This window comes from Tricharina praecox, assembly GCF_024521635.1.
Source record: "Tricharina praecox strain CBS 144465 chromosome Unknown BZA05scaffold_27, whole genome shotgun sequence".
In the NCBI taxonomy this organism is placed as follows: Eukaryota; Fungi; Ascomycota; class Pezizomycetes; order Pezizales; family Pyronemataceae; genus Tricharina; species Tricharina praecox.
In genome coordinates, this window is record NW_026250429.1 from 202,575 (window position 1) to 229,818 (window position 27,244).

Sequence of the window (27,244 nt, forward strand, 5' to 3'; positions counted from 1 at the left end):
TCCCCTCAAACCTCTGCCTGTTGCTGATCAGCCAGCTATCACATCCACCACCACCGACACCCTGCCACAAACACAACAAAAAATACTAACCCCCCTACACCTACACGCACAGCTACGATCGTTACAATGAGTCTAGCATCGAAAACACAGTCGCAGAAACTGTTTGAGAAGCTCAAGTCCAGCCGGTCCAACAAGGTGAGTGAATCGGAAGGGGGAAGGGGGAGGGGGGAGGATAGGGATGAGCTGGCTGGGCGTTACCTGCATTGGTGCCTCCCGTGCTCTTGTTTCTCCGGCGCGTCGTCTGTGATCTGTCTGGCTGACACTATCCTCGAACACAACCGCAGGTCTGCTTCGACTGCACTTCAAAGAACCCAACCTGGGCCTCCGTCCCGTTCGGCATCTACCTATGTCTCGACTGCAGCTCGCATCACCGAAACCTCGGTGTCCACATTTCGTTCGTTCGCTCTACCGTGCTTGACCGTAAGTTTGACACCACTGCCGCTCGACGCTACTGGGCTCATGTGGATGTACGACAGAGTGGCAATGGGACCAGCTTAGGATCATGAAGGTCGGTGGTAACGAGTCCGCCACCAAATATTTCCAGAGCCACGGCGGCTCTGCAGCCCTGGTATCGAAGGACATGACCGTCAAGTACAGCTCGAACGCGGCGACCAAGTACAAGGAGGAGCTTAAGCGGAGAGCTGTGGAGGACGCTAAGCAGTAACTCGCCCCCCCTTACTTCTGCATCCCACCGCCGGACTCCACTCACATGTGTTGGTTGTGTGCAGACATCCGGAAGAGGTCGTCGTCGACGGCGGCGAGGAAGTTGCCGCTACACCGGATAAGGACGAGGATTTCTTTTCGTCGTGGGATAAGCCCGCCATCAAGCGCCCGACACCCCCGCCGTCTCGTACCGCCACTCCTCCCGTCATCGGCAGAACCGCATCTCCGCTCAATCCGCAAGCCGCTGGCAATGGTGCCGCCGGGAACGGAATCGCACGATCGAAGTCGCCACTCACCGGTACCGCCACCCCTCCTGCCGCTCCTCGAACTACCACATCCTCCGCGCTGCGTACCAAGAGCGGTACCACCGGTCCCCGCAAGAGTGGTGTATTGGGCGCAAAGAAGGGTAAGCTCGGCGCAAAGAAGCTCGCCGGTGAAATCATCGATTTCGACGAGGCGGAGAAGAGGGCAAAGGAGGAAGCGGACCGTATTGCCAAGTTGGGCTATGACCCTGATGCCGAAGAGGACCAGAAGGACAAGGGAAAGGTTGTGGCGTCGACACCGACACCGGCATCGGCGGCCAAGGGACACCAGAGGAACAGCAGCGACACCGAGAGGTTGGGCCTGCAGATGAACAGATTGGGCTTCGGTCAGGTTGGCGGTGGTGCTGGGGCGGCTGCAAAGGCTGCGCCGAAAAAGATGGGTGGGTTCGGATCTGTTGGAGCTTCTGCTGCTCAAGGTATGCTCATCACATGCTAGCTCACATGATGTGTACGGATACTAACCATGACCTTCAGACGATGATGAATCCTTTGCCCGCGAAAAGTTCGGCCAGCAGAAGTCCATCTCTTCGGACGAGTTCTTTGGTCGCAACAACTTCGACCCACAGGCACAGTCCGAAGCTCGCACTCGTCTGCAGGGCTTCGACGGCGCCACTTCCATCTCGAGCAATCAATACTTCGGACGTCAAGAGGAGGAGGAGCCTGTCGATTTGACCGATATGAACAACCTCGAGGGCACCGCGAGGGAGCTCGCCCGTAGGCTTGCGGGCACTGCTGGCGAGGATCTGGAGAATATCACGATGGCGCTGGGACAGGGCGCCGACAAATTGCAGAATGCTCTGAAGCAGTAAGGACCCACAATTCCTCAGCAATGCTGGCTCGAATCTAACACGTGCACCAGGTACCTTCGATAAAGAGCTAGGTAGGTAGCCATGTGGGTAGGGCAAAGGTTGGCGATGTATGATCTGTTTTATCGCGTGCACTTTTCTTGAAGATCGGGATCGGGATCGGGATCGGGATCGGGATCGGGATCGGGATCGGGATCGGGATCGGGATAGGGATAGGGGGAGCGCAAAATGGTATTCCTTTTGTTCTATATTCTACATGTTCCTGCTCGCGTCTGGTTATGCAGTTTTCTTCTTCTTTTCCTGACTCCTGAGCCCTATATCGTGTGTTCTATATTTACCTCGTCCCCTACGTACTAGAATGATAATCTCTGTGCAATGTGCATTTTTTTCTTTTCTTTTCTTTTCTTCTTGTAAACGTACTTTTCATACGCCGTACTCTACGGGTTCAAGGTTGAAGAATCGAAAATGCACATAATCCCAAGTCGCAAGAAATTGACGGTTTTGGCGTTTGGGCCGGAGCTAGGTGCTGCGGCCGCGGAGCTGATGGCGTAACCTCGTAGGCGATTGGCGGCTGCGTATATCGTGGGGAGGGATGGGTAGGGAGGGGTGGGAGCTGGGAGGGAGGGGTGGGTGGAGCTTTGGAAATTGATAGCTTGTTTCAGCATTCATGCTCGTGTTTCGGCTGAAATAGGTATTTGGATGGATGGGTGGATGAATGGACGGCTATACTAGTTGTACCCTCTCTGTACTCCGTGGGGCAAATGGCAAATGTGCGCAGGCGCGGAGAATGGGAGGATATGCGAGCGAGAATTTGTGATCAGATTGCTGATAATCGGATAGGATGGGCTGGGATTGGATGAGCTGGGGAGGGACGGGCTTAATTCGGTTCGATAAAGTGCTGCTGCTGCAAGGCCGGGGTTCCGAGCCTCCTTCCGCTCCGAGTTTTTAAGTCACAGTGAGCACGGTGAGCCGGATACTATCGGCTCGGGCTTCTCCGGTGCTGACTGCTGCTGTCGCTGTAGGCTGTGGTTATACGGGCAAGATGCCTCGTGGACGATTACTGGCTGTGCTGTGGCCTGTGGGTTGGGAGGCGAGGGGGGGGGTGTGGCTAGAAGGTGAATTGGGCTGGGTGTCAACGTGGCTGCAGCGTGGTAGACGTGGACGGCAGGCTTCATGGACGGATATACTGGTCTTAGTGGTATGTCGGCAGGCTTGAGAGCACCGGCTGGTCGCTGGACCGTGTGGGATACATACAACACAGAGTCGTAGAGACGGGGAGCTATCATCGATTCATAGGCTATCAGCCTTATCTAGCAGTGTATAGTATGGCCGAATTACCTAGGCACCTCAACTTTCAAGGGCAAAGCTACAGCCTACAGGCAGTCTACCAACTGTGAGGCCACGGCTGGGGATAGTTATGTATCAGTCTGCTTTGCTCATTCACCGCAAGGGCAGCCGATTAGCCTACCGAATGATAGGTTTTATGAAGCAGGATCTAAGATAGAAGCGATTTGGAGAGGGTATGAAGTCTGTTCGAATAAGGAGACACTAATATCGGTTCGAATAACGAGATACTGATACTGGCTCAAGTAACGATATACGTGGGCACAATTTCAATTCCCAGCAAAACATTAACTAGATTATCTCCCACCAATCCACCACGTCTACGGTCTACCACCTGCTTCCGGAGCAGATCTAGATTCCAGAAAAGCCAAGCAACTGCGGCTGTAAATTGCGCAGATACTCGGTCGCTCCCCATCACCTACTCTGCTGTATGTACATTGGCAAAAACAAATAGACCTGCGAGGAACACCCTTCCCACTCCCTCATATTCCTCCCTGTCTAGTCTGGTCACCCCATGATGTCGACGGCGAACGATATCACTTCCTCTCCGCACACACCATCCTCCTGCTTGCAGTGTTCTGGAGTACATGGTCCGATCTGGACTGGATTGGACTACCTATGTAGAACATTGGCGGGCTACGAGCCTACGAATTACGATGACAGGTAAATATCTGGTACCTAACTAAGGTGCGTCACGACGAGCTCGAAAGGATACAAAGTCATTGAGGATGCAGTTATCTGCGATAAAATTGAAAGCAACAACACGATCTCATGCTCCCTGTCAAAGATTGCACCCATCTGTTCTTAGATGGCTTCGTCTCCTTTCAAGTAGACAAGAAAAATAACAACTCCTTCAGCTCTAAACCTCCTCCTCTTCGTCCTCACCGTCCTCACCGTCCTCCTCCTCCCTGACTTCCATAGCCTCCTACAGAATACTGCAGTCTTGGCTTAGTCCTTACTCCTCCGTCTCTCTCGTAGTTCTCATCCCCCCCCTCCTTGCCTTCCATCAGCCCCTTCTCCTCATTGCCTCACTTGCGGCTCTTGTAGCTCTTCTGTCCCTCCATCTCCTCCTCGGCGGCGGCGGCAGCATCGTTGTCGACGGTGTCAACGGTGTCAACGGCGTCGACGTCATCCTCGACCGCGAAGTTGGCGGCGATGGCCAGCTTGGAGGCTGGGGTGATAGTGGTGGCGGCCATGGTTTCCGTTAATGTGTGATTTGTGGTGGGTTCGAATGGTTTTTAGTTGCGACTTGTTGAGCGTTGGGAGGTTATTGGCCGATTGATGGTGGGGTAGGAATAAGGCGGCGGGGCAGGTGACATGGCAAGAGGGAGAGAGAGGCGGAAATGGGGGAGGTGGAAATGGGGGGCAGATGGAAATGGGGGAGGTGGAAATGGGGGAGGTGGAAATGGGGGAGGTAGAAATGGGGGGAGGAGGAATCCCACGGGAAAAACCCTAGGCGGTGCAGGGAACTTAATCGCCGTTGCGTCGTTATTGACGCATGTCGCTGCCGTCGAGGCATGTCGCTGCCTTCGAGGCATGTGATGTCACTCACTCATTGAGTGATTGTGAATTGCTGCCCGAGAGCCACAGAACCAGTGTTCTACATAGTCCGGACTATGCAGAACACTGCCTACTTATTTCTTGGGCCGTCCGACGGCACCAAGCTGTTGGGACAATACCGGTGATGATAGTGATGGATGTATCAAACATGACCGGACGGAGAGGTAATCGATGAGACAGAGCCGTTTGATGTAGGGAGCGATGTAGTGAGAGTGCAACGAGGGAGGACTTTGACTAGAGGAGTGTATTGAAACATAGAGTGAGATGTGCTTGTCGAAGAGTTATGACGGATGGAGCTGGCGGTGGAGCGAGCGATTAGACGTGGGGGTATATGCCACAGAGGGCTGACAGGGATGTGTGATTGTGACAGCGAAGAAGGAAGAGCGAGGAGGGAGAGGAGGAGGGAAAGGAGGAGGGAGAGGAGGAGGGAGCAGTGTTTGGCAATGTTACACGGTGTGTAGGCCGCGACATGATGGTGCGTGGATCAAACAGTCCGGACAATTCTATCCCCCGACCCCACCGTGTGAACCCCACTCTCCTCCCTCTTTCTACTTCCTTATACTCATCTCATAGCAAAACATCAACTTCTATTGTTAGTCCTCTCCAGCCATCCTTACGCTACAAAGCCGATTCCTCTCGACACCTCCCGCTTACCGCGTATGGTTGACAGTGTTTTTGATATCTATATTCTACGATCTTCTACTTCTACTCTCTTTCCATACAATCTCCGTGTGAGACGATAGCCACAGCGCCTCCCCACTTAACCCCAAAGGCCACCATGGGCCACATAAGTAAGTAAACCACCACCGATGGGCAATTGGGTCAAGCCAGATGCTAACGGCCTAGATTTGAGCGGGGCATCCTCGCAGCAATCAAGGAGTACTATGATTGCCAATGGACGGCTCGAAGACGAGATCATCAAGGGCCGAGCTGAGCAAGGCCGAGGGAGAGAAGACAATGCCCACTCTCCTGCTGTAAGAAGCTCTCCATCTCGCTCGAAGACGAGATTGTCCAAGGCCTTGTGGGCAAGGCCCAAGGGGAGAAGACAGTGCCCACTCTCCTTTTGCACAGTGCCGAGGGACTCAAGCTCTTCGAGGGCATCACATACCTCGATGAGTATTACCTCACCAACACCCAAGCTTCTCCCGCTTCCTTTATTTGCCGTTGTCGGCAACCAACTAAGTGAACCATCACGATGGAAGATTGAGTCAAGCCAGATGCTAACAGCGCCTAGATTCGAGCGAGGCATTCATCGCCGTAATCGTGGATCTCGACCGGGACGCATACAGCTCACGCAACGGAATCCCTGACTGCTACGACCTCTTCGACTTGCACGTCCACCGGCACCTTACCAGCCTCTCAGCGCGCACCATCTACGCCCTCTTCGAAGCCGTCTCCAGCCTATGCGGGGCCGGCCGAGAGCCGCGGGCTCTATACGGATGTATCGTAGAGATAATCAAGGGCCTTGTGGGCAAGGCCGAGGAGAGCAGACATTGCCCACCCTCCTGCTTTACGGTGCAGAGGGACTCAAGCTCTTCGAGGGCATTACATACCTCGAGGAGTACTACCTGACTAACACCTAAGTTGCTTCCGCCCACACCTGCCCCCAGCGAGCCCAGCGACACCACCAGCAGCTTCAACCTTCAACTTCTACTCTCTTTCCATACAATCTCCATGTGAGACACGATAGCTATAGCGCTTCACCACTTAACCCCAAAGGCCACCATGGGCCACATAAGTAAGTAAACCACCACGATGGACGAATGTGTCAAGCTAGATGCTAATAGCGCCTAGATTTGAGCGAGGCATCCTCGCTGCAATAAAGGAATATTTTATTTGCCGTTGTTGGCAACTAAGGTCGCCCTATGGGAGCAAGCTGCTCCCTCTTCCTTTATTTGCCGTTGTCGGCAACCAACCAAGTAAACCACCACGATGGACGATTCAGTCAAGCCAGATGCTATTAGCACGAGGTTGGGTTGTTTGCCGACGGTGCGACGGTGAAGGTCGTGGGAGAGGAGACGTTCAGGCTGTGTAAGGAGCATGCGGATGAGGTTATTCAGGTCTCGGCATCCTTGCAGCAATCAAGGAGTATCTACCCCCTGCCCCCGCCAGCGAGCCCAGCGACACCACCAGCAACTTCAATCTTCAACTTCTACTCTCTTTCCATACAATCTCCATGTGAGACACGATAGCCACAGCGCTTCACCACTTAACCCCAAAGGCCACCATGGGCCACATAAGTAAGTAAACCACCACCGATGGACGATTGAGTCAAGCTAGATGCTAACAGCGCCTAGATTCACGCGAGGCATCCTGGCGGCCATAAAGGAATATTTCATTTGCCGTTGTCGGCAACCAACCAAGTAAACGACGTGCCTGAGGATATTTCGTACTGGCTCGTCGTGAGAGAGGTCAGGGTCTTTGGACATGGTGCGGGTTTCCCGGAGGAAGACATTGCGGCCGGAAAAAAGGTTGTTGCTAGCAAGAAGGATACCGCTGGCAAACGCAAGAAGATTTCCAGGACCGGTCGCCCGGCGCGCAAGAAGGCCCGCCAGGCAGCTCGGGATAGCACGGATTCAGAGTCGGAGAGCGACTCCGGATCCGTGCTGTTGGGTGGTAAGAAGGCTTTGGCCATCAAGCTGTGCAAGGTGGAACCGGAGCTGGAAATGATGAAGAAGCAGTTCCAGAATGAATACAGAGTCAACCATGACTCTGTCGCCTCCGAGTAACGGAGGGTCAACATGGACGATCTACGGACGACCTTTGAGCACGGAGATGGGGAAGGAGGACGGCAGGCGGCCGGGTGGAGGATTTTCTTTGTCAGGTTCTGCTTTCTGCTTTGCGTACCTGTTTCTGTTTTTGCTTTTGGTTGTTGTATTTCCTTTCTTTATCGGCCATAGCCTTAGTGCTCCAAGCTGTATGAACAATAAATAAATAAATAAATAAATACGGACGACCTTTTTAAGGGACGGCGACACTGCAGGAACACAAGCACAACTTGTTAGCTGAGGACGACAAGCTTCGAGCAAAGCTCGACGTCGCGAGTTATCCCGTTTAACCCGATTACTTAGTCGGTTAGTTCTGAGCAGTGCAGTTGGTTTGGTGGATTCGGCTTATCATGTACTGACGTCAACTTTCAGGACTCGTTGTCAATTCCGGCCATGACATTTGAAGAAATGTGGGATAAGGTATGACACGCAATTGGTATACGCAATGTGGAATGAGACAGCTCGAGGATGGAAGACAGATGTGGTTCTGTAGACTGTATGGCACTGTATCTCTTGTTTTTGTTCTGTATAAACCGCCCATGTTGCCCGCTCTTTATAAATGTCAAGTAAAACAGTCGATTCAATCCCTTGTTCTACATCTCTCTCTCTCGAGTCCCTCTACCGCATCCTCTGCCCGTACGATCCGAAATACCGCACCACTTAAACGACAACATCGAAACGGAGAAGCATTTTCTCCTCTCTGAGTGCAAGCGGATCGTCACAGATGACCGTCATTCACTGCTCTCTGATACGATTGATACGGTCGAGGCGTTGGATTTCCGAAAAGGTATGTACTGGTACCGCAAATAAATACTACTGTTCTTCTATAGTATCCTGAGTTCACTTCTGCATGCCGTCCATATATCGTGTGATCACCATGTTGCCATTTATTAAGTTTGGCCAGTTCTAACTGGATGTTTAAACTGGCTCTGTACGCAGTTCGGTTCAGTGGTTCTAACAAATCTTCGAATCAGTTTGCACTGTTGGCAGGTCTGGGTTGTACATACTTCGATGTTCAATCACAATATAGGGTGTGATAATGAACATTGAACTCGAGTGTTCACAAGTCCAGGATGAGGATATCCCAGGTGATATCTATAGCCGATGCTCTTTCGGTACCTCACGCCATCAGCCTACCTGCACGACTCCAGTCGACGTATCTACGCCTTCCAACTCTCGTCACTCACCCACACGGTGGTCAAAGCACGCGATATCACTCGCCACCTACCACCGCTGCCACGATGATCGCACTGGCGCGGTCGTAAACCGTATTCCGTGCTCGCATACCCCCACAGAGCGTGCTCGCACCGTCAGCCATCACGTCGCCCGCCTCACGCCTATCCGTGCGTGCGCCGTGCGAGATCGGAGAGTGCCATGAGTCGTAGGCCATGACATGCCGTGGACGGTGGAATCGTGGACCGCCGCTTTAGGCAACGCAACGCAACGTAGATTGCGGTATTAACTACTAGCGATACGATCCTTTCTATCGTCGCCACTCCTGCTCCGCCTCTCACCCACGACCGTCGACGGGGCGCGCTAGCTCGCTCGCTCGCGGGACATGATGATACATCTCGTCCGTACTAGGTAATACACCCACTGCTTCAAGGCTCGAATCGGCAGCGGAAGCCTCAAGCTCGAGTTTGAGCTTGAGTTCGGCCGCTTCTGGACTCTGGATACTGTACCTCCCGTGTTTGGACTGCGGTGGCGGACGGCGGTGGTGGACGTTGACGGCGACGTCAGTGAGCATCTCGCACCGCTCGCCGGTAGGTAGGTAGGCTGGAAGGCTGGAAAGTGTGGCAGGCAGGTAGGCAGGCAAACCAGCGTATGGCGTGAGCGGAAACGAAAAAGCACCGGTATGCACAGGTACAGCCTGGGGCACACGCTGCGTAGTGGGGTTGTGTTGTGTCTTTTCCCCCGCGATGGTGTTCTCAGTTTTGTCGTGCAGGCTGCAGCCTGTGCTAGGGGTTGGTGCCTACCAGAAGGCTGCGACTCTGCGAGGTTGGCTGATATGCGGCCTTCTCGTATCGTATTCTTCCATGCAGGGTGGCAGATCGGATGGATCATGGACCCTTATGCTTCGCTGCGGACCCGCAGACCTGCTGTGTAGAAACACATCTTCTCTATGTATTTCCCAGCCGAGGGCTTCAACTTTCGAACTTCGAAGCGTCTGGCTGCCTGGCTGCCTGGCTGCCACTTCGGATCCGAGGGTGTTGTGCTTCTGCGCTGGACAGTGTATGTATACGGTAGACTCTAGAGCAGTAACATTGACGCTGGACCGGACCGGACACACACGCCGATAGGTACTGTAGAGTATGTAGCTGTAGCTGTAGCGACTCATATCTTTTATCGACGCCGTTAGATAATGATTCGCATACGTAGAGTACCCTGCGGGATCTTTTCTTTTCTTTTTCTTGTTTCGTCATCCTACGGCTGTCTATTACTGGTACTACTCTATGTTTCACGCTGCGCCCACATGACGCACGATGAGCGAACACCCGGACAGTGCACGGGGAATCACTCGGCATACTATCCCGTGGTGGTGTTGGAATAATAGAGTAAGATGTGGTGGTGAACAGTGTAGTATTGAAGTATGAGGCTGTAGCCTTTTGAGAACAGAAGATATATGGGAATAGGACTAAAAGCCCGTGCCTTCTACCATGACTAATCTAGACAGATATTGCAACAGATGGGTCGGTTGCGGTTCATGGAATCATGGGGAGTCACCCATCCGTGCAGGCCGTACGTGTGGAGGAGGATGATGACAGCGGGCGCGGACGCGGATACACATTCTAATTACAGCTGTGGCCCTGTGGGTCGAGGGATCCACCCAGGTACTCGTACATAAGCCCCTCATGCTGGAGCCTGGGATCAGGTATGTGTCTTATACGGTTTACTGGCTCAGACGAGGTGCTGTGTCCCCTCCCCACCACCACTGGCAGGCACGACGGTCATCTGATCTCAACTACGGAATTATAGTCACTGTACTACAGTCTACCTATAGATATTCTCCCGCCTCGGCCACCGAAGATGGTGGAATGCCATCAGCCATCCCCAATTGCAGCTTCATATTCGTCCGTATCGGGGCTTTCCCCTGATCGACCTCGAATCCGGCGAGTTGGCGACCCGCCAGCCAGTCATACTCATACTCATACTCATGCCGGCTGACAACTAGATGTCCAGAACGATCTCCCCAGATCCCACGTCCCAACACGATCACCCCCGGCACGCAGTGCCGGTGTCAGTATCGGTCAAACGAATCTCTCCGACGTCGCGTCGTTCAAACTTCAAACTTCACGCCAAACATAGCACAATCCGATTCTGCGAGTTTTCATTCGGCCTGGGGTGGGTTGCACGCACAAACACTGTAGGTACCTATATAGTAGTATTGCAATCTACCCATCGATCTCCCTGTCGGTGGGTATTCAAACTTCTTCGATCGGATTGAGCGACGAGAAAAGTTTCCGTAGAACCGGCCAAGCCCGCTGGCTGATACGGTGATACCGTGCTCGGCACCACACAGGCTGCGATCGACGGAGGTGAAGGTACCCAGGGTTAGTGAGCAGCGGACGTCATAGCAAGCAGTAGGTAGCCAGCCAGCCAACCAGTGCACCACCACTCACCCACCGCGTCACGGCCCTGGTGCGTTGTCACGACTCACAACGCAGCTCACTCCTACTCCTCCTCCGACGAAGTTTGACGTCGGGGACGCTGCAGGCCGTATGTACGGATCGGGCGCTGTGCGGTTCTCGCTTCCCCTGATCGCCAGCTGTTTAAACTTTGAGTTTCCCCTGCCGATCACCCCCCCAGTTCGTTTTTTTCCCAACCGGCGAGTCGGCGACCGTCATCGTGGTCGTGGTCGTGGTCGCGGTCGTGGCTTTGGCCGTGACTTGTCGACTGGGGACGGAAGGGGAAGGGGCGAGGTGGGGATCGGAGGTGAGTGACTGGTCGAGACTCGGATCGGCGGGAGACGTCAACTCGTCGACTTGACCGTAACTAGTTAGTAGCTGCTGTGGTTACGTCATAGCCACTCTTCCGCAAACCGGTTCGCGATCGACGTGGATGATGGATGATGATGAAACCTCTCCGACGCGCAGCGTCGCAGGCTGCAGCAAACAGATCCGCCAGCGGCCGTCGCCAACGCCGCAACGCCGCTGCGCTTCGAGGGTTCGTCGCCGCGTAGACACGCTCGCTGGAGAACGACGCCGGGGGTGAAGGGGTGATCGTCGCGCTTGTCGAAGTACCTACCTACCGTACTCGGTGTACGCTGCACTGCGCTACGCTCCTGCTGCTGCGTTTACCTTGACCACATTGACAACTGCCGACCGCTCCTTCGTCGCTCGGTGGATCGCTCGGTGGATCGCTCGGTGGATCGCTCGGTGGATCGCTCGGTGGAGGTCGCGACGTGGTATGTGTGTGGGGGAGGGGGAGGGGGAGGGGGCCCGCCAAGCATCGCTGCCTGCCGGCACAGACAGACACAGACGCAGTGCGAACGCTGAATCCTGACACGTCCCCGATGCGAATTGAAATGTTTATTCGTGCCTATGCTCATGCCGATGCTGATGCTCATGCGTGGAGTGCAGCAAAGCACAGCACAGCGCGCCGCATTCCTCGCTCCCTCCCCCGCTCCCTCCCGACGAGCCGGCGTGCGGCGGCGGCGGGCGCCAAGTGTACTGGTACTGTGTCGTCCCTTCCCCGGCGAAAAAACGGAAAGGACGACATGGGCGCCGAAGCGATTGCTGGGTCCGGGGTCTACATATGCAAGCTGCAGCTACGGCCCGATCGGTTTTACCGCGGGGGAGAGATAGCTGCCGTATCCAAGTGGAAACTCTGCATACGTGGTGTGCGGAAGGCGGGGATGGGTGCCTATCTGGACTCTGGAGTAGAGAGTGGAGTGGATAGTTACCGTACCTAGTAGCTACGGGTTGAACACATATCATAGGTTATGTAGGTTTGTAGATCAATGCATCTAGTCTAGCTGAAGAGAAAGAACGAAAGAGAAGAAGAAAACTTCTTCTGTTCCGGCCAATTACCTAGACAACGGAAGTAGGTCTCTACCTACACCTATGAGGATTCGAGTTCGCAAGTGGGGGCCGGCCAAGCTGGTGGATGCCACTGAAGGGAGGTGGGGAAACCACTGGCTGGGGATACGAACAAGTGGCCACGGACGAGCTCAGCTTCACTACCTAGAGTCTAGATACTCCCACTGCGCGTTTGCCAACGGCCGCTGTTCCCCCCGCCCCCCGCATCAAGAACACTATGTACGTACTCTACAGTAACTTACATACGTAAGCAGGTCCCGCCGTCCCGGCCTGCGTTCCGTCCGCTCGTTTATCCGTTCGCTCGTTGGTTCAAGCAAGCTTATCGATTGTTTTGCAGTACGTACCTACCCACTTCCACTTACTGCTTACCTACATATGCACCTATGCATATGATATGTGTACATACCACGGGTGGTTGAGGAACAGAATTTTTCATCCGTTTTTTCACGCGGGTGCAGCAGTGGTGGTGAAGGTTTTGCTTTGCTTTGCGTGGCGGACGAGGCATTTGATACCGGCTCGAACACCGGTACGTCACTCGGTGCAACGGTGCCGACTCCGGGGGCGGCCGGTCGGAAGTACGTCCGGCGATTTGGTTCGCTGGTTCGCTGGTGGTTCGCTGGTGGTTCGCTGGTCGGGCGGTGGAGATTAACGATCTTCGGGAAACAGGTAGGGATCTCGGAAGATGCCTTTGCAATGTACATCCATCGCCGCTGTTCGGGTGAGATGATGGATGGGGCAAACGGGGATGGCTACTATAGAGTACTCTACATACTCTACATGGTCATGAATGCATGGAGAAACCGCTGAAAGATAAAGATAACAAACAGGCCACTGGCGGACCACAGGCCGCGGACCACAGGGGGGAGGGGGAGGGGGAGGTTGTTATCACTATCACTATCACGACATTCATCACACATCACGGAGAACAGAACAAAGTCTGCAAGCCCTGTAGACTCCAGAGAGGATAAGCGCCCATCCCCCCCGTCCCAGCGAGTGCGATCCCATGTCGCGCACGCGCGCCGCGCATTGCCAGCAAACTCAATCTCACTCCCCACGCAAAGTCAACAGAGCTCGGTAAAACAGCATCCGATTTCTTCCCTCCCCCCCCCTTCCCCCCGTCCTTCCCCCACACCCCCGCGGCAACGGCAACGGCAATATGTAGCAGGCAGGCAGAATCCCATCCATCTACATACGCTGGCTGGCTGGCTGGCTGGCTGGCTGCAAGAACCCACGCATCGCAGCGCATCGCATCGCAGCGGGCGGAGCGGGCTGCGGAGCGGACCTCCACACTCCGCTCATTCATTATTTTCGCTGCAAGAGACGGTGCGCTACCTACCCGAACGACTCGGAATGCTCCTCGATATCGGGGCCAATCGCAACGGTCCCGTCAGCGGCGGCGGCGGCGATGGGTTTGGTAAGTCGTATGGAAAGGAGAGGAGGAAGATGAAAAAGAAGAGAAGAAGATGAAGAGCAGCAGCAGCAGCTACCCGCGGCCCGCACTACATACCTAGAGTAGAGTACTTGCCGGCATCTGAAGAGTGAAGAGTGAAGACTAGATCCAGACCCAGACCCAGACCGAGAATGTATAACGGCCTGCTGCATGGAGGTACTTGGGTAAGGTACCTGCTGGGGCCTGGGTAATAGGTATCGTCGTTCCCGTAGTCTGTAGAAGAGTCGAGTACCTACTATACCGTACCCTGTCAACACGACTCTCTAATGTCTATACCCAGTACCTACCTTATACCCGTACCGGCGCACCGATAGATACATATCGTGTATGGTAAGGAAAATCGAGCCACGGAGCCACGGAGTCGAGTCATCATTCTCATCCGACTTTTTTTCCTACCATTTTTCTCCGCGCAATGCGCTGGCCATCCATACATCCATCCATACACCAATCTAGAGTACCAATCCATCCATCGATCATCCCACCTCCCCCCAAAAGGGCCAAAGGCTCTTTCTCAATCGATCCGGATCCCAACCTACCGTACCGTACCGGTGGTCTACGTACGACGCAGGTCCGTATTGCGCAAATAACTAGGCGGAGGAGGAGGCTGAGGGAGATGGAGGGGGGAGACCCCAACGAATAATCACCGGACCTATCCCCATCCATTCATGATTCCCCGCAAAACACCGAACGTTCCGATAGTTTACCTAGTTAGTGGCTGGTGGGGTGAGCACTGAGGGGTGTGTGGAGAGTAAATACCTACTCGGGGTATCTATGTAGATACCAGGAGTGGTGGTGGTGATGGTGGTATGTACTCTACACCACGTTCTCGAAGCCGGCTCGAAACCCGCGCGCCGCGCCGTGAGGTGACGTGCGTCAGCTGGTCCATGATCTTCCAAGTTCCAGCTCGAGCGAGCGAGTTCATCCGCGAGTTCATCGATATCGAAGGATCCGCGTCTTCTAGAAGCCTGAACCCTTCAGTGAAGCCTCGGAGGCCGCCGAGGCGTCACGGGGACTTGGGGGCGGGGGAGTGTCCGAGTGTGTGTGGCTGTGAAAAGGCAAAGGTGGTGTGGTCACGGCTCACTGTGGTGTCGCGTCGCGGGGAGTCGGGGAGTCGGGGAGTCGTGGAGTCGGGGGCGGACGGAGGTGCCCAGCCGACGGATGGATGGATGGATGGATGGATGGATGGATGGATGGATGGATGGACGGATGGATGGGATATGGATGGACTCGTGGGGTAAAGACGAGCTGGTGACAGTGCTGGTGGTGGTGGTGGTGGTGGTGTAGGACGGGCAACCCGAGATGGTGGGACGAGATGGGACGAGCATGAGCGGATGATGCTTCGATGCTTCGATGCTTCGACCATCACATCTGTCGACTGTCGCTCATGCTCGAAACGGGGAGGCGAGGCTTGGATGTCGGATGGAAAACAAGATCTCTGAGCTAAATGTTTATGTTTCCCGCGCGCCTGCCTGTTTGGCTGCCTATCTGCCTCGTGGAGAAACCACCAGGCTGGGATGGGATGAGCCTGGATGGGATGGGGTGGGCTGGGGCGGGGATGGCCCATGGGGATGGGGGGAATTCGAAATCAAACCGGTGTTGGAGTAATAGAGTGCCGCATCTACTCCAGACTCCAGAGTCTATTACAGTACTACCCCACACTTTCCTTCAAACCCCCCATCGTAATGAAATAAGGTAGAGTGGAGTAGAGTGGAGAAATCGAACGCTGAACGTCCGATCCACGATCCAGGAACTTTCGCCCGTCCCCGTCCACGACCTCAACCTCACCTTTCCCCATCCACGACATATTGCGTACACGAATCCACCAGCACCATCCAGCCATGACCATCGTGAAAGTGAAGCTGCACTTGCGTGCTGGCATTCTGGCTGGACCGCGAACTGGGAATAGAGTAGAGTATTTACCGTAGAGTGGAGCCGCTCATGTCGGCAGAACCAGAACCAGAACACAAAAAATCTCACGATCATCCTCATCTCACACCGAAACCCTCAAACCGTCGGGTCGACAGTCGGATCGTCGGTTTTCCAGGAGCGCTGGGAGCGCTGGGAGGGCTGGAGATCGGGGAGCTCCTCCCAACGATCGTAAAAATTTTCAGCGGGGGGGGGGGGGGTGAGGTCGTACATAACTCTACTGGCTGCTGGCTTTGGCTTTGGCTTTGGCTTTGGCTTTGGCTTTGGCTTTGGCTTTGGCTTTGGCTCTGCCCGACCAGTAGTCTGTAGATGCACCATGGCACGGCAACCAGCAGTCGTACACGCCCACCGTACATACCGGCACTCTCGTTGCGGAATGATTCCCCTTCCACGCTCCCCTCCGCAGCTCCCCTCCGCAGCTTTGCAGCTCTGCTTCCCGGGAAAGAAAAAAAAAGGCATAAAAAGGACACCGTTAACCAACTATCTGCCGGAACGAGCATGGCATTGGTATGAACTAGAGTAGATACGTCAACATGCAGCCGGCTGGTCGATCAGGAAAAGAAAAGGCAAAAGAAAAAGAAAAAACAATTAAAAGGAAAAAACAAATGATGGGGTAAAAAAAATTGAGCGAGCGAGCGAGCTTGATTCAATCGGAGGCTATTTTTCTCCGTGCGTGTGTGTGTGTGAGGGGGAGGAGGAGGGTGTCGACTCGGTTGTCGGTCCAGTCGTTGTCGAAGTCGCGGATGTGGATGTGGTGGATGTGGAACATTTGTTGTTGTTGCGAAGCCGACCGGCCGACCAACCGGCCGGCTCGATTCGGGCTAACTGACTACGTCGTGGCCGTTGAGTGCTGCCAGCAGAGCCAGCCAGCGAGATGGACTCCTGACAAGCATCGACCGTCGACCGTGGAAACCAGTTCAGGCACCCACCAACACCAGCGTTTACCTAAGAAGTATGTATGCTTGGTGCGCCTGCGATGAACCACGAATCTGTTCGTTTTCATTCGGAAGTATGCACATGGTGACTTATGTATGTACACGGTTCGGAGTTAACTTTTAAGTTAGTTACCTCTGAAGGGGATAAACCCACCGCCGGTCCGAAGTTTCTACTCTATTCTAATGCGCTCGACGCTTTCTTTACATATTCGCCGGCGCCGGCTTTGTCATTCCGAGAAGATGACGGACTGACAGACGTACGGACGGATGGATGGGGGTTGTTCCTGCGGAATTCGGAAGTCAAAGTCATGGATGATGATGGTGATGATGGTGATGATGATGATGATGATGATGATGGTGATGATGATGATGAGAGCATTGGCGGGCGTGCGGGCCCATCATCGAAGCCCCCAGAAAGAATGCTCTGTCCTCTCCGCTCCTCTCCGCAGTTGGAGTAATACGCATAGGTACGCATACGCATACGCATGCTGTAGGCAGGTAAGCGGACCGCCGGCCGCCTAGGAACTCTACATATGTACTCCAAGTTACCGCAGTCCACCGTACTCTACCGTTCTCTAGTTGTGGTAGCCAGTCTCACCGCCGCTTTTGGTGGGTAGTTATCGGCATTGCCATCTTGTACCTACCCCCCGCGGCCTAGAGTAGGAGTGGGTGTTAGCCAGGTGGGAAAGCGGAAATAGGGAGAGCAGCTCAGCAGAGGAAAAAAACAACAACGAAGACGACGACGCTGGACTGGGCTGTGCCTTACGCCTATGTAGAGCTCGGTGCTCGGAGCTGCAGGCTGGGTATACATATTGGCTATACTGACTATGGTAGTACTACGGAGATCTCGAGAAAAAATCCCAGAATGTACATATTCGTGATTCATCGGCGCTGTCGGTAGATGGATTGCTGGGGAATACCGCATGTATGTATGTACCAGTACATACCGGTCATACTGTAATGCGCTGTGCGGCACAGTTCGTGGTAGGTATCCGCGACCTACCTGCCTTTGTACCTACCTGGGTACATGCCTTTATGGTCATCCCGGATCGGCAATAGCTACTCTGGTTACTCGATGGCGGGGCTGCAGTGTGCAGTTTTAGGTAAGAAGTTCTCCGGGGCTCGAGATCTTTGTATGGACGGACGGTAGGTATGCATAATTCTTGGACCCGTGGACGAGTTGATCGGTGGAATTATTCGCACACACGTGTGACGGGACTTGGCCTTTTGCTCTTTCATTCCATCGAGCAAGCCTCCGTGAGTCCGTGATACCGGTACCGGTATTTGTTGCATTTTCTTCTTCCCTCCGGAGTCCGAGGTAGGTAGGTAGCCTTCCACATTCCGTCTGGAAGAGTATGTACCTACTCGAGTACCTACCCAAGTACCTATGATATGTAGGTCGGTGAATATCTTATACGGTACATACACATGTAGAAAAGCTTCGTCCAGCAAAGCCGCACCATTAGTTATGTACATATCCGAACGGGTATGTACTAGGTGCCTAGCACTTGGCAACACGGCTGTTACTGATAGTTATGCACACGAGGCACCCGGCCTTGACTCTTGAGACCGTGAAGATCAACGACCGACCACGGGGGCGCTTTCCCGTTCCGGATTATCTAGTTAGTTGGGCTAGGTTGTCACTAACAACGGAAGGGCTGTGGAAGGGCTGTGAGGCTGGAAGGGCTGTGGAAGGGCTATGGAAGGCTTTTAGCGAGGCGAGGCGGTGGTGGGCGGGCTGAAAGGCTGGCGGAGGAAGGGAGCATGACTGGTTATGGGATACGCATCGAGGGAAGAAACAGAATGCTCATGTTCGACTAACTATCTTCAAGTTCTCCGTGGCGTTCAGTACTCTATCCAGCATCACGGAAACTCCGCCCTTATACTAGATAGTAGTAGACCGTGGCAGCAGAACAGAATATTGAAGAGTATCATGGTACTAGGTAGTAGGCACTAGTTAGTAGGTACGCCTCTCTGCTGCGCCTTCAAGTTTCAACTTTTAACTTCGGGAGGAGCCCTGGACTCCCGGAGTCCCGGACGGCGTGCGGCGTGCGCAGCTCGGAAGCTATATACTCAGCCTACATATTCGCGGCCCGCTAAAATCTCCTATCTAGCAGGCTATGTACTACTAGTATTATCGTATAGACAGAGTATGAACCCCTTGGGCCTTGGGTGAGCGGTGGCACAGTTTTCGCCCTGTTCGAGATATCGGATGTACGAGGTTTGGGTCCGGTTGCTTCAAGCTCGTACGAGTCTGCGAGGTTGCAAATAATCGATGGGTTCATTGGAGCCTCGAACTTGGGGCTAACTAGCCTATCCTCGAGGTAGGTATGCATAATGTGTGTGTGCGGCAATACCGATTATGTATTACCACACGGTACACAACTACCGTCGACCTCGAACTTGAACTTGACGGACGGGCCTTTGGCTTTGCATGTACGGTAGTTACAGAGCAGCAGCAGCAGCAGCTAAAGCCGTGCTGCCGTGGTCGTAGTCGTAATCGTGGAGAAGGTAAGGGTGATAATTTTATACCCAGGGGCCGGCTGTTGTGCGGAGCCGTGGAGCAGGCCTGAGGCATGATTAGAGTCATCCGGATCCCGCCCCATTGTCCGATCAAGTGTGCAGCGACGACGACCACCATCGAATGTCGGTCACATGATATGCTTTTTGGATATACCTATCGGTACTCCAGCTCTGAGCTCACGGTTTGAGCCTTCAAGATGGCGGAAGCTATGTACACTGTGCATATTCCCACGGACCATGGCCACGGTATGAGCTGAGCAGCATTAGGGTTGCTATCAAGCTACATACGTGAGCTGCAACCAAGAAGTTGGTTGGTACGGTAGACCAACACGTTCGAGGTCCTTGGAGACGAGAAGCGGGAACTTGGAGGCGAGCGGATCGGAGCTACCGTAAGTTCGTAACCTTAAACCGAGGAGTGGCCGATAAATCTTCAATCAACGCACAGACTCACTCTGGCCAGATTCGGGGAGTTGATGGTCAAAGTTGTGTACGTACTAGTAGTTGAAGGAAGCCACGGGAAGGGAGAATGGAATATGTCCAGCCGCGGGATTCACGTCACCGTACGATTGCGTATATAAAGGACGCCCCGGCGGAGAGACAATGAGACATGCACCGCCGAGGACTCAGGGCTGAGACAGTGGAATCGTGTGCCGTGGGGTTGTTGCTCTACGTACTCGATGCTTGAGTAGATCTAGAGCACTCAACTGAGTGAAATACCCGCATATCTAGAACATCCAGAGCATCTAGAACGTCCAGAACATCGACGAGAATACTATATAAATAGTGGCAACTGTGCAGTGTGCACGGTTTCCGGCGCGCATCTGTTCGTTTGGATCGTTTCTTTCCTTTTTGTATATAAGTATGCATACGTGTGTACAAAATCAACATCGGACTACCGTAGACGATTGCACACGCGAGCTCTCTCCGCCACGGCGCCACGGAGATCGGGGGCTCAGGGCTGATTAATGTCAGCGATTCGGCGACATGAGTAGAGCACCCAAGCAGGTATTCTGTGAGTGTGAGAATCATCCGGTCGATTCCAGATTCCCAACAGCGGAGGGTCAGCGTATTATAGTAGCTGGTCGAGTAGAGTTGAGTTCAGTTGAGTTGTCTTCCGTAATGCTGTGCTTCTATGAAGCTTTTATGATGCTCTGCTAGTATTCTACATACAGAGCTACTAGTAGAAGCACTATTCCTATCCATCCACATAGAAAACATAGATCCAATCGCGGAATTCCCATTCCCCAACAAGTCCCAATAAGCCCAGAGGCCTCGTGTTATCGAGCCAGTCGCTCAATCGAATCGAATCATTATCGACATGGGCCCACCATTCACCGTTCACCATTCACCATTCGCCGCTCACGGACGTACTTACGAAAGTTGAAACAAAATAAGGAATCAAACCAGTACGGGGCACGGACCAGTCGCTGGCCCCGCACCGTCCCGTTCTGGTTCAGCCGTCGTTCGTTCGTTCGTTCCTTACGGGCGCGCGGTCGCGCGCGCTCGCTTGCGCGTGGATCCGATTTCCACGGAAACAATCAAATCTGCGCGGACTACGATCTACCTAGCAGAACTAGTTGGTACCGAGAGGGACGGAGGCAAAACTCTAGGGATCTTTGGGGGATCTTTTGGGGATCTTTTGGCTCAAGGCTCGAGCACGGCCTACGGGACGTGCGACGTTCCGCGAAGGTTTTCTTGTTCTCGAGATCGGGCTTGGGAGTCGAAATTCAGGGCTGTCGCGACTCTCGCGCCAGGTAGTACCAGTAGGTCTAAGGTGGGTAGGATCAAGAGTCAAGAGTCACAAGGCCGGCGGCCGACTCCCGAGCCCCGCCCCGAGGCGAGCAGCTGGCTGCTGAAGCTTGAAACGCCGAGGGGGAAACGAAACAAATGCAGCCTGCACAGAGTTACTCCACTCTCAAGTCTACCTACCAGCCATGGGCGGGTGTGCGGTGTGTGGTGTGTGTGGACAAGGCGCTTGATTACCAGGAGGTGACACCCGGTACGACCATAAAGTCCCGCACGCAGGCAGGCAGGCAGCGATCGCACCAATCACCGGTTTCGAGGGCCTTGCAAGATGTTCGAGGTCGGTGGGAGGGATGGAGGGGCCAAGAAACAAAACAGAAAAACAAAAACAAAACTCTGCAGTGTGGTTGGTTGGAGGGCATGCAGAAACAATTGCATTCAAATGTTATATACAGATTGCCGGATGCGCCCTCCGCCAATATGGATATAGCTGTAGCCTCATGTAGGCGCTCGCTCAGCGCTGACCCATATATCGAGGGCTATATCTATCCATCGAGGTCTCTGAGCTCATAGTAGAGCTATTATGCTATAATATAGTCCGGTATAGTATAGTATAGTCGCGACTTTTGTTCTCGATTACACGATTCACGATTACACGCCTCGCACCGGAGTTCGACGTGCTTATGTAGATTACTTGGGCACTACCTACTACCTGTAGTGTGCGGCCGCGCGCTGGTTACCAAAGGTTTAAGGTCCGAAGGTCCGAAGCCAGGCGGTCATCTCGCGAAGCCCACCGTCGCTCGGCGGGGAGCCCGTCGTGCGGGGCGCTGGCCCGCTGACATGGACTGGTGACCGTGACGTTGCCGCCCGCCCGCCCGCCCGCTACTGCACCGGTAGTAGAGCATGTCGGGCGGCGGCGGAGAGGGAGGAAGCGCGGGTAGTTACTAGTGGTTCGATCCGCACATGCTGCCGTGTCCTACGCCGCTACGCCGCTGCGCGGAGACGTGGGGGGGCGGGGGGGGCGGGGGGGGAGTTCCTCGAGCGGGCTAGCTATCGACGATTCTCGAATCACGAGTGTGACGTCCAAGTGAAGTAACCATCTGCGCTTGAAGCAAGCAAGCAGAAAAAAGGCTCGGTGCATCAGTGTGATTTGTGCCTACGATGAGCTTGAACTTTTGTGCTGGTGGGGGGTTAGTTTTGGTTGCTATCACTACCGTATGTATTGACAGCTGGGTCGCTCTAACCGTGGGGGGGTATGGTCATGGTATGATGCTGATGATGGTCAGCCAATAATTTCCCGCCGGGCCAAAAATACTAGCGGGTGGTTGGCTGCGACGAGTGGTGCGTAAGAGCATGAGCCTTGATGATGCCGGGCAAGGATCGAAAACAATTGCTGGCCAAGGAAAAGAAACGCAGTTCCACGGCGGTCGGTTGGACAGATTCAACGGGGATCGTGGACGGGAGAATAATCTCTAGGTATGCAAAGTAGGTAATTGATTAATCCATGGCCATGGCACGAGAATGCGAAGGGTGGGACACCAATATCGGCATGACGAGGCCAGACAGAAAATGGACCGGGAAGACGGGAGGCGACGGAGGGGAAGGGGGGATCTGTGAGTGGAGACTGGAGCTGAACGGCAAAAGAGGCGTTCGTGGGCGAGCGAAAGCCGTGAGACGCGGACGGAGGCTCCGGCAAAGGCAGGCGGGCAGGCGTGTGCCCGTGTGGCAAGGGAGGAGGCTGAGGAGGTGATGGGGGGGCCGAAGGGCATGAGGGCATGAAGGAATGAAATTGGGTCGATTTGGGTAGCTTTGGTTGGGGGGGTGGGGGGAATGGCCATAATGCTCTCTCGCTAGCCTTGAGCCCACCGAAAGGCCAAATCGAAATGGATTTGGCCTGACCGACTAACTGGCGCACAATGCCTGGAGAGACCGCGGCGCCACCTGATTCGCTGACCCGATTCTGAATTTCTGCCTCCACGAAGGGGCAGGAGGCATCAGCGGCGGGGGTGAGAGGACACCCACCCAGCTGGAGAAGCGCTTCCCAGCACACACGGAGGCAGAGTAGAGTAAGTACAGTAGGTTACACTCGCAAACGTTCCCACTTAACCCTCAGCACTGCCTAACCCTTTCTCCATCCCCCCCTCAAAAAGGTCACCATCGCCGCTTCTTTAAGGACGCCCGAATGACCGCGCCGATTACAGAATATTAGAAAGAATCTCACCACCACTATCTTCATCATCAGCAGCAGCAGCAATACCATCATCACTATCGCTATCACCATCATCCAGCATCGCCACACTCCCCCTCCTAACCACGGCCACTCTATTCGAGCCACCACCATTCTATATTCTGCAACCTTTGATGTGGGATCCTTTACAACCGCTGCCTCCGAAACCATTACATACAGCCACGCAGAAAAACCCTGACATAATCCCCTCCCGACACTCCCGTCAGAATCGACTCTAATTCTCATGATCCCGCTCGGCATCACCGACCGCATCGATATCTCTGCTTTCTGCTTGCTTGTTATTCGTCTAGCCGTCTAGCTTCGTCCGTTCCCTTCGCTTCGCTTAAAAGTGGCTCGATTTCCACCTTCACACTGCTCTACTGCTCCTGCTACTGCTCCTACTCTTCAACGGGACATTCGCACATACGACCCTTACGACCCCATACATCGCAACTCTCCATACAGACCCTACACATCTCAAAGACACCTCACCACTGAACTCGCCCCTGGAAAACAAACAGCCAGTTGACATCTCGTTTGTTCAAGAAGTTGCCACTTGCTTCCGGAAACCACTTAATAATCCGTCATCCCCCCACCCCGTGAAGAATATCGCCTTTATAATCTCAATATATTCCCGACTTTCAACATTCAACACACCTTCACACACCCTACCACTACCACCACTATCACCATTACCACCACTACTACCACCACTACTACTACATACAACCCATCGCCTCCGAAACATACACCTACAATAGCTACCCACTACGACCATCACAAGCTGTTCTCCAACATACTTCGCCCGCAATGTTTTCGACGTATCTGCGACATGGTTCCGACGACGACAGCAGTAGCATGTCTTCGTCCACCTACGATAGCTCGCGTCAGAGCTCAGTGCCCGATTCTGTCCCCTCATTAGACCACCACTCGGCGGGAACGAGTTTCGATACCCCACAAGAGTCGGAATTGTTCGACTCGGCCTCGGGTGCCTCGTTGAACACGTACTGCACCACCGTTGCTTCCATCAACGAGGACGACGACGATATCTACAACTGCTACGAAGACTACACAGACGAGCCTTCCCGGAGTAAAGCCGTTCCGGCAACACCGCAAGAGTTCGCCGAACACTTTCCATCCACCAGACGGCTCATCATCAAGCACGACGACTCGACGCTCGACGGAAACATGAACGTGCGCGTCGATTGCGACGCGCCCACGAGACGCGAGCACGACCGACGCATCACACTCTTCCACCTTCGCATGTACGACCTCAGGGATCGCGACTTTTCTGTCCGTCGGTACGGACGGGATTGTGGACGTGAGGTGGCTCACGTGAAGCGGAAGGTCGCCAAGACGGTCCTCCAGCGACCGGTCCTCCGCAAGGCTCTCAGCAGTTTCCGCAGCAAATCCTCGGCCGACGAGCTGAGAAAGGTTGAGCGCGTGGATAGTGGCTACGGATCCAATCCCGACGACGAGGAGGAGCCCGATGTCAGCCCCACTACACCTGGTGGCACAAAACCGACCAACACTTGCACGCTCGAGTTCTCAAACTACGCACACGTGGACCTGACCCGCCGCGGCGCCAAGTCCGGCAAGAAGTACGATTTTGAGTACTGGGGAAAGAGTTATTCTTGGCGGAGGCGCATCGCTGCTGGGATGTCCGAGGAGGTGTCTTATGAGCTCCACAACAATGCCACAAACAACGTTGTCGCTTACATCCGACCCGACATTCTGACTCCCGCGATGGTCGCGATCGAGGAGGCAAAGGGCGGATTCGTACCGCCGTGTTCCTTGTACTTTAACGACTCAAACACCGATCCCATCAACAGTAACACAGCAGATGTTGCAGAGTGAGTAACACCTTATCCTGCCGTACCTAGTAAACTCTACTGACACAGCCCCGCAGTGTCATCATCACCACTGGACTAGTCGCCTTGGTGGACGATTGCATCAAGCGCAAGTACCACAAGAAGAAGTCGGTCCGACTGGTATTGCCCACGACGGGCAAGACACCACTGAAGATGAACATGGAGTACGTGGGGCCGAAGCGGTTCATCGACGAGATGTTCCACCGCCGACCAATCATCAGCCGGAGTCAGTCGGTACAATTCGGGCGCACTGCGCCGCCGACGTCGCCGACACCGCCACGCAGGATGTTCACGAGTTGATTTCGTCCGCGCGTCATCCTCTTGTGCTCTTCCTTTTTTGCTTGCCACATTACCACATTACCCCACCACCTAAACGACAGCACATGCGGCGACATCACATCGTATCGTATCGCATGGACTCTGTTGCGGTTGGCGGAAACCCACGCTTTGCAGTTGCGTTTCCGTCGAAGCCGGTATATATATATCTGTATTTGTGCATATCTTCATCTTTTTCTTTTCATCTTTTTCTTCTTTTCATCTTTTTCTTCTTTTCATCTTCTTTTCTTCTTCTCCTTCTCCTCCTCCTCTTAGTACGTGATGCACTACCGTCATCACCTGAGTTCCGGCGTCTTCATCTTTGCTTTTACATACCTACGCGGGGGATTTATCGCGCACTTCTTCCGGGCAAGAGGTTACGCTTTTTGGGTTGTTCCTGTGCTTTCTTTCTTTCTTCCTTTGCTTTTTTGTTGGTTTTTTTTATGGGGTCTGTTTTTTTCTCGGAGAACTACGATATAGGGAAATCCCGCGATGGGGGTGGACGGAGTGGTATTTACGGAGCAGAGCGGGGCGCGGCGGCGGCAGCGGCGCTGGATTGGTTTATTGGGCTCGGTTTAAGTTTGGCCTTTGGGGATGGGAACAGTGGTTGGTGGAAATACAGGACAGGACAGGACAGCAGAGGAGGGGAGGGGTGGCTATGGCAGTGGTTGTAACTTAGGGTGGGACTGTGATGGGATTGTGACGGTTGTGATGGTTTTTCTTTGGTTTTTCCTGCTTGTTCTTGTGACGGATTATGGCACTGGATGGGGCTCTGTGTATGGACGGTGGATGGATACTGGATGTATGGATGGAATGGTCAATGATGGAATGTACTCTACAGGTCTCGTAATACCTCAATTTTTTATCACTCACTCGCGCACGGGACGTCGTTTCGCCATGCTATGCCATGCCATGCTCTGGAGTCTGTCGCGACTCTCCTGACGTCGAACGTCGAATACTGGGCTATGCTTGGGTACTTGGGTACATACCCACTTTCTTTCTTTTCTTCTTGCTTTCTTCTTGCTTTCTTCTTCGTTCCTTCCCCCTCGCCACATATTGGCCCGTATATTGGCCGCGCAGTGCAGCGCCGCGCAGTTCAGTGGCTGCAGTACAGTACAGTGGGTGGGTGTTTTATCATTTATCTTGTACGCCGCTCGAATCGAAGATCGAAAATCGAACAATATTTCATCTGCGACCGGCGACTGACTGGCGACTGGTGACGGAGATCATGTTCTGTTCCGGACCGCCGCCGCCGCCGTTCTCCCATGAACGGCCACGATGGCCATGACCGGCGACGAACGGTTACGAGCTGCCACGGACGGCCACGAGAAGAAAGTACCGTGGCCGTGGTTTCCGCGGGACTGCAGGACTCTGCGGATAGGACTGCAGCGGACAGGACAGTAAAACCTAGGCCGTGATCGCGACCGTGGATGATGTCTATACTGTAGGTAGTATAGGTACATAGGCCCATACGAGCGATACCTGAGCGACCGATAGACCGATAGACCGACTGAGCGACTGAGCGACTGAGCGACCGAACGGCGAGGACCATAGACCGGCGACAAATGACCGAACGGCGAGGACGACAGACCGGCGAGGACGGCGGGCGGATGACCGAACGGCGAAGACCGTAGACCACAGACCACAGACTACAGGCCGAACGGCGAGGACCATGGTCCATAACTAGACCA

The 27,244-nt window shown here is 54.1% G+C and overlaps 8 protein-coding genes across 8 annotated transcripts; 6 read left to right on the top strand and 2 right to left on the bottom strand.

Annotated features, from left to right (window-relative positions):
* Positions 1–15: 15 nt before the first annotated feature.
* On the top strand, positions 16–2,104 carry BZA05DRAFT_148515 (uncharacterized protein). Its single transcript, XM_051478978.1, has 6 exons — positions 16–195; positions 345–480; positions 537–720; positions 789–1,462; positions 1,521–1,851; positions 1,906–2,104. Exons 1-6 carry the CDS (start codon positions 127–129, stop codon positions 1,916–1,918), a joined length of 1,407 nt encoding a protein of 468 aa, XP_051336319.1. The 5' UTR covers positions 16–126; the 3' UTR covers positions 1,919–2,104.
* Positions 2,105–5,534: 3,430 nt separating this feature from the next.
* On the top strand, positions 5,535–6,339 carry BZA05DRAFT_421439 (uncharacterized protein; the record flags this gene model as incomplete). The annotated part of the gene is made up of 3 exons (XM_051485719.1): positions 5,535–5,547; positions 5,991–6,197; positions 6,233–6,339. The coding sequence occupies 3 exons, from the start codon at positions 5,535–5,537 to the stop codon at positions 6,337–6,339; spliced, it is 327 nt and encodes a 108-aa protein (XP_051336320.1).
* A 644-nt stretch (positions 6,340–6,983) lies between these two features.
* Positions 6,984–7,485, top strand: BZA05DRAFT_421440 (uncharacterized protein; the record flags this gene model as incomplete). The annotated part of the gene is made up of 2 exons (XM_051485720.1): positions 6,984–6,996; positions 7,121–7,485. The coding sequence occupies 2 exons, from the start codon at positions 6,984–6,986 to the stop codon at positions 7,483–7,485; spliced, it is 378 nt and encodes a 125-aa protein (XP_051336321.1).
* An 8,180-nt stretch (positions 7,486–15,665) lies between these two features.
* Positions 15,666–16,124, bottom strand: BZA05DRAFT_408266 (uncharacterized protein). The gene has a single exon (XM_051484690.1). The coding sequence runs from the start codon at positions 16,000–16,002 to the stop codon at positions 15,679–15,681; it is 324 nt and encodes a 107-aa protein (XP_051336322.1). The 5' UTR covers positions 16,003–16,124; the 3' UTR covers positions 15,666–15,678.
* Positions 16,125–23,217: 7,093 nt separating this feature from the next.
* On the bottom strand, positions 23,218–23,908 carry BZA05DRAFT_148767 (uncharacterized protein). The gene has a single exon (XM_051478980.1). The coding sequence runs from the start codon at positions 23,638–23,640 to the stop codon at positions 23,260–23,262; it is 381 nt and encodes a 126-aa protein (XP_051336323.1). The 5' UTR covers positions 23,641–23,908; the 3' UTR covers positions 23,218–23,259.
* A 317-nt stretch (positions 23,909–24,225) lies between these two features.
* On the top strand, positions 24,226–25,538 carry BZA05DRAFT_342491 (uncharacterized protein; the record flags this gene model as incomplete). Its single annotated transcript, XM_051481030.1, has 2 exons — positions 24,226–25,220; positions 25,277–25,538. 2 exons carry the CDS (start codon positions 24,226–24,228, stop codon positions 25,536–25,538), a joined length of 1,257 nt encoding a protein of 418 aa, XP_051336324.1.
* BZA05DRAFT_148786 (uncharacterized protein) lies at positions 25,424–26,459 on the top strand. The gene has a single exon (XM_051478982.1). The coding sequence runs from the start codon at positions 25,622–25,624 to the stop codon at positions 26,225–26,227; it is 606 nt and encodes a 201-aa protein (XP_051336325.1). The 5' UTR covers positions 25,424–25,621; the 3' UTR covers positions 26,228–26,459.
* Positions 26,120–26,593, top strand: BZA05DRAFT_148780 (uncharacterized protein). The gene is made up of 2 exons (XM_051478981.1): positions 26,120–26,159; positions 26,219–26,593. Exon 2 carries the CDS (start codon positions 26,265–26,267, stop codon positions 26,493–26,495), a length of 231 nt encoding a protein of 76 aa, XP_051336326.1. The 5' UTR covers positions 26,120–26,159; positions 26,219–26,264; the 3' UTR covers positions 26,496–26,593.
* Positions 26,594–27,244: the final 651 nt, after the last annotated feature.

Bases quoted from the DNA above. Each gene is read 5' to 3' on its own strand.
- BZA05DRAFT_148515 (XM_051478978.1), top strand. From the start codon at position 127: ATGAGTCTAGCATCGAAAACACAGTCGCAGAAACTGTTTGAGAAGCTC. The intron at 721-788 runs GTAACTCGCCCC...GGTTGTGTGCAG, and splicing joins GCTGTGGAGGACGCTAAGCA to ACATCCGGAAGAGGTCGTCG. The intron at 1,463-1,520 runs GTATGCTCATCA...CATGACCTTCAG, and splicing joins TGGAGCTTCTGCTGCTCAAG to ACGATGATGAATCCTTTGCC.
- BZA05DRAFT_408266 (XM_051484690.1), bottom strand. From the start codon at position 16,002: ATGAGGATGATCGTGAGATTTTTTGTGTTCTGGTTCTGGTTCTGCCGA.
- BZA05DRAFT_148767 (XM_051478980.1), bottom strand. From the start codon at position 23,640: ATGCGGTCGGTGATGCCGAGCGGGATCATGAGAATTAGAGTCGATTCT.
- BZA05DRAFT_148786 (XM_051478982.1), top strand. From the start codon at position 25,622: ATGCGGCGACATCACATCGTATCGTATCGCATGGACTCTGTTGCGGTT.
- BZA05DRAFT_148780 (XM_051478981.1), top strand. From the start codon at position 26,265: ATGGTTTTTCTTTGGTTTTTCCTGCTTGTTCTTGTGACGGATTATGGC.